Raw genomic sequence first — 6,021 nt, forward strand, 5'->3', positions numbered from 1 at the left:
CAGCATGCAAAAACACGCTTGAAATCTCCCAAACACATGAGAAAATGTGTTATGGGCCAAGGTTGAGCTTTTTGGTCAGAATTTAAAAAAATATATTTCAAGATGAATTCACTTCACATTATTTTCCCTGGGAAAAAACATAGGAAGTCAACCAGCCTCCATTTTGGCCGTAATGTAGCTGTAGCAATGTAGCTGAGCAATATCTGGAAACCTCCGAGCGAAACTTCACTCCGCAACGCCGCCCTCTCCTCAGCTTTTGGAAAGTACCGACCAGGTCAGCACTTTGGGGTCTTTTTTCGGGACCCCGCTGAGTGCGAAGTGGACGCATCCACTATGTCAGCTGTCTCTTACAGGCGTTCGCTAACCGCTAGCTTCTCCGCCTCCTCGGGCCCCGTTAGCTTCCTTGCTCGGGCTTTGCTTTCATCAGATAAAAATAGATAACCACGCTAACAGATGCACCAGCCCCAATCTGTCTGTCTGTCTGTCTGTCTTGTCTGTCTACACATGCGTGTACAGCAGTGACATTTTTTTTTTGTGTGTGTACAATGAGATTTAAGTTTCTATGTGCTCTTATGTCAAAGTAATCTGCCCGAGGCCTTCAGAATCAGTAGTGCTGGCCAATGTGACTTTAACATTTAATATTAATGGAACTAGGCATATTAGATTCTGACAGTATAATAACCGTGAGCAAAAATCGCGGTATTAAAATTACAGCTCTAAAATTACCGTTTTTTAAAAATATTTGGATAAATTAAAAGAGCCTTTTTTTCCGTAGAACACGATCGAACACAACTAAATATAGACAATTTGGTACAGGAGAAACGTGTACCACGTTAAGCTTAAATAAATAAATGAATGTTCGCATTCTTCTTCTGTTTTAATTCTTCATCGTGAGTCACAGTGTCCCATCACTGGTGAGCTAGTTTTAAAACTGACTCGACAGTTACTCATGTTGTCCTTGGGGCTAACGAGTATCCGCTGACACCATTTTTTTTTTCTGGAATAATGCATATTAATCAACAGTGCAAAAAGGCATGAGTGTTTGCAATGCGCCTTTCGTCTTGCTCGCTCTCTCATCCTCAATGCGTAACTGCACACCCCTCCCCAAGAAGGAGGAAAAAATATTAATTGGAGGCAGTTAACTTCAAAGAGGCTGCTCATTCACTCTGCGAGCAGCCAATCATATTGTGCCATGCTTAGAAGTCCCCTCACAATTACCGGTGACAGCAAGTTTTAGCGGTTATCGAAACCTTGACTTTGTAAAACTATGGTAAACAGTAATACGGTAATTGGCCCGTGCTTAAATGGGACTGTTGGATTTCAGATTCATACTCACAAGGCCAGCTAGCTGGCCCTCAATGATATCAGCATTTTTCTGCCCTGTGATTGGTTGATCTGAGCAAAACTTGTTCGAGCCAATTTCCAAAAACATGTCTGTAGCGACCGGCACATATGAATACATTTGCTAATCAGTATCTCTGGTGCTGTTACGTTATTAGAGATGTAAATATTGATTCTGCAACAGATGATATACGTGGCACAGTTGTGTGCTGTTTTATTGCATTTTTCAATACGATTGATGGTTTGTGTTACTGCAACGTGCTAGTTAGGGTGTGAAGATAGGAAAGACCCCACTGAAGGTCCTGCTACTAAATGCATGACCTGGTACTGGTATAAATAAAGAACATAGAAACCCCCACACACACATGCACAGAAGAGCCGAATATGACCACTGCCAGCTTTACGAGAAGGGACACAGGTGCCGAGTTTAAAGCAAGCAGCTCGCCAACATGAAAACAAGACAACTTCCTTCCTTTTATGGCGGTGCACCAACATGTTCAACAACTTGGACTCAGGTGAAGTGCCAGAGATGAACTTGATGCCCGACGCCACCCAGATTGTTTCAGACTCTCCTGGCCACCTCCAGGTTGACAGTGTATAGCAAAAAGTAAGACACACTCACCGTTCGCAGGAACTGGATCTCCTCCTCTCCCTCGCCCCCTTCCGCCATCCTTTGCCGCGCGTTACTGGCAGCACCTCCGGAGACAAGACAAGAGTCTTTAGTTGGCTCTCTTCTTCTACCTTTGTTTTATCTCCTCTTCTATCTCCCCGCTTTCTCTCTCCCTCCCTCTCTCTATTTCTGCCAGTGTCTCTCGGTGTGAGAGCGTGTGGGTGTGCTGGAGGACAGCACCCGTCCGGGTCGACTCTCACAGTGCCATGCGAGAGAGTGTGAGGGAAGGAGGGGCAGCCCCCACCCCTGCATGGCACCCACCTTGCCATGCCACCATGTTTGTAGGAGGAATGCCACTCCTTCACGCCGACAGACACTCCTCCCTCCCCTCCTCCCTCCCCTCCTTCGTCATGTCTAAGGCTAAAAAAAGGATTGAGGGGAAAGTGTGTGTGTGTGTGTGTGTGGGGGGGTTAGCATGTCCACAATCACATTCAGAAATTCATGTAAAGCAGGTGACTTGAAAATTTCTAAATTGACATGCTCTGGAAAAAGTCATTTTTAAAAACACAAAACTTTGCTTAACTCTAAATAGTCGAAATCCTAGAAATTCTAGGAAATCCGTTTTAACTTTGGAAAAAATTATCTACATTTTTGCCTATTTTCTGACATGTTATGGACCAGCCAGTAACTGAATCCTAATCAGTTTGAATTTGTGCATTTCCTGCACTGTCCGTTATAAATAATGTCCTGTTTTCAATAAAGAAATGGAAATTATTTTTTTTATCTGATTCAGGATTAATCCATGAAATAATCAACAGAATAATCAATTATTAAAATAATCCTTATCTGCAGCTCGAGAATAAATTAAGACGAGATCATATATACACATAGTTATTGCGTATATTTACATAGGTTTGATTCTGAATGTTTGCCGTTAATGTTATACATTAATGGCTACATTATGCCGCCGTCCCTGTGTTACCTATATCCTTGCTGCTGTAACACTGAAAATTTCCCCACTGTGGGATCAATAAAGGCCTTCTTATCTTATCTTATCTTATCTTATCATCATTGGTTTTTCAATATGCAGTAAACCCCCAGAAAAAAAATAATTGACACCCGGCAAAAATATATATAATTACCTATATGAGTATTTTAAACTATAAATGTAACACTCCATATATCATAGATCATATATCCTTTAAAACTCACCTTACATAATTGCCCTGAAAAACAAATGGCAAATGACAAAAAAAATCAACACATGCATTGAGGACTCTCCGCTAACAACCTAGGCCAAATTTAGCTCCTCAACAACACAAAAAGATCTTGGAACAATGAAGACATCACTTAAACATACTTTCTTGACAATAATTGCTACTTTCCATTAAGTAAGGGTTTTTGGCGGCATCTTGTGGATTCTTAGGGCAGTACAGAAAAGAGGTTCCACAGTAAAACATAGAAATAGGTGAATCTCGGAACAGCAAACCGCAAATCGGCAATATTTGATTTGCAGGATTTTTCAAATGTTAAATATAGACATTGGCTCAATACTGGTTGGGAAGCAGGAATATACAACGCATTTGGGGAAGGTGGATCTGTACGAGTGTCACTGGCACAGTCCTCATGCAGATGCACCACATGCACGCGCACACGCAGACACTATCGTTCTTACCTGCTCCGTATCCATCCGGCATCCGTCATCCTCTCCTTCATCTCCCACTGCGTCATGGCAAATTGGCGGAAAAAAACTCTCTGGACACAACCCCCGCCTGCTACCGGTAGAATGGAGAGAAGCAATCACAGGCAGTCGGCTCTGGGAGGTGACGCGCCACCAAAGACGACGACCCGAGGTGCATTATGGGAATTAGAGTCCCCAGCGCAGCCCATCTCCGGCCCGTAGCTTCATTTTTGCCAAGGCATATGACTTGGCGTCTGCTTGTCGTGCAGTGTCGTTGTTACGCCGGAGGGTGGCGACATTGTGTTAACAAATGGGCTTAGTTAACACCTCTATGGAGCCGGGAAGATGGCAAGGAAAGAAGAAAGTACTTGTAAAAGCCACTGAGAGGGGAACCGGCGATCGTTTTAAACTAATTTCAACCTGTACCCTACAACGTCACTTAAACATTAACGTCTAATCCCGGGAAAAAAATAATAGTAAAAATAATTATTAATAATAATAATAATAATAATAACATACATGAGCGATTTTATTGTTCCATTTTTAAAGTACAATAGTCGACAAATCGTTGTTTGCGTGTTGTCATTTCCTCGTTATGATGTCATTTCCGGTCAGCACCCGAAATGTCAGGTCATACGGCTCATAGTAATTGAACCTGAACATTTCATTAAGTTTCCCAAGTCATATTTGAAGAGAATGTTTTCGGATAGCAAGAAAAACACAGCCAGTTAAACAAACAAGAGTCCAGTTAAAAATGTTAAAAATGACTTACTTAGGCTAATGTCATTTTCATTTGTTTATCACTTCTCACAGTGGGCTCACAAAGTGCTTCACAAGGTTAAAATCAGAGACACAAACAAGCTATTAATATAAGAAAAAGCCAATCAAACTAACTTTGGGTTTTGTCCGCATGTGAAATTGGGACGCGGCCTAATTTCGCGCTGCCTCTGACTCTGTAAAAGCTCTGAAATCATGGAAACTGTTGTAACTTTTCCGGCATTGCACGAATAGATTAATTTAAATGCAATTATGATATTGCGACGTAATATCCGAAATAGTTGGAAATCACTCTTATAACACTCGAAGAATAAGAGCAGCGAATGACAGAATTGCTTTCGTACTGCAAATCGGACTATGCACAACCACCTGACATCGTTCGTTAAAACAGGACGAAGGACTTTACTTCCGGTTCAGATCACTAGTGGAGAAAAATCATTGCAAACTCCCGCTAGCGAATAGGCCACAATATAAGAACAATTCAAAAAACCCTGGTGCAGTGAACCCACAAAAACTAAACCGTGATATAGGGAGGGACTATTTAGAAACAAATCTGAATTCACGTCACAGTTTGTCTTTAAAAAATACGTTTTCCATACATATCCACTTTAAGACGACTGCAGAACTGTCGCTTTGCATCAGTGTAAATAGCATTTCTTGTCCTCAGAGGCTCCTTTAGTCCACTCTAGCAGCATGGGACTTTGCATGCACGGACTGTGGGCCGCCTGCCACGCTCGCTCTGCTCTGCATCTTTGCCTGCTTCTCGATGCCACATCACACTCGATGCCAAGCCAGTCAGCTTCCTGTGGAAAAAAGAGGCCACCTCTGCACAGTTGGGGCGCATTAATATCCCCTGTATGGTCGCCTCTTCCTCCTGGTGGCGTGTTCAAACAAGGATGCCATTGAGCCGCCCCTGTCCAGCTGCACAAGTGCAAACACTATGTGCCCTGTGTGGTCGCTTGCCACCCTCGGACATGACAGTAGGGGGAGAAGAAAGAAGAAATCGGGATTGGAAACCTGACACGGGTATCATAGAGCAGGGATTCTCAAACTGGGGCCCCTGGTAACCTGGGGGTCTGCCAGCTATAGCCTGAGGGTGGCCAACATAACACTAATCAACACATTTGTATTGTTGTTGTTTTTTTAATCAGAGAGGCAAGTAAATGTTGATGAACTTAACAGTTTTTGCGCTGATTCTGAATCTGCCATTGTTTTTTGTCTAGCACATCAGGATTTTATAATAATAATATAAGAGCAATAACACAATATGCAATATAGTAATATATTTAATAATATTTATGACTTAAGGGTTACTCTCTTAGACGACATAGACATACATTCCAACGCATGGTAAAACCCGTACTGCTCAAGCTTTTATAAGACAAATTTAAAAACCCAAAAATTCAAACCTGATGTGTAAGAAAATGTAAACACATTAAAACAACAATAAAACAAAATAAACCAGTCGTTCTGAAACTTTTTACACCAAGAATCACCTCGAAAAAAGTGTCAGGAGGAAAGTGTATGTGAACGCTTTGGAATTTGTTAAATTTCTCCATAAACTGGTCATAAAAGTTAGTCATCTAAATCACAATCATAAACAAATAGAGTC

At 41.8% G+C, this 6,021-nt stretch overlaps 1 protein-coding gene across 10 annotated transcripts in view; it reads right to left on the reverse strand.

The window, feature by feature from the left end:
* Positions 1-3,784, reverse strand: part of ryr1b (ryanodine receptor 1b (skeletal)) — a 121,551-nt gene extending 117,767 nt beyond the window's left edge. For all 10 annotated transcript variants that reach the window (XM_086036382.1, XM_086036375.1, XM_086036381.1 and 7 more), the window contains exons 1-2: positions 3,627-3,784; positions 1,964-2,037 (exon numbers count right to left, since the gene is read on the reverse strand). In XM_086036382.1, coding sequence (XP_085892508.1) covers positions 1,964-2,037; positions 3,627-3,648 — 96 coding nt within the window. In that variant the 5' untranslated portion in view covers positions 3,649-3,784. The remainder of the gene's footprint in view (positions 1-1,963; positions 2,038-3,626) is intronic.
* Positions 3,785-6,021: the final 2,237 nt, after the last annotated feature.

This window comes from Filicampus tigris, chromosome 7, assembly GCF_054856515.1.
Source record: "Filicampus tigris isolate MCC_2025a chromosome 7, RoL_Ftig_1.0, whole genome shotgun sequence".
NCBI lineage: Eukaryota > Metazoa > Chordata > Actinopteri > Syngnathiformes > Syngnathidae > Filicampus > Filicampus tigris.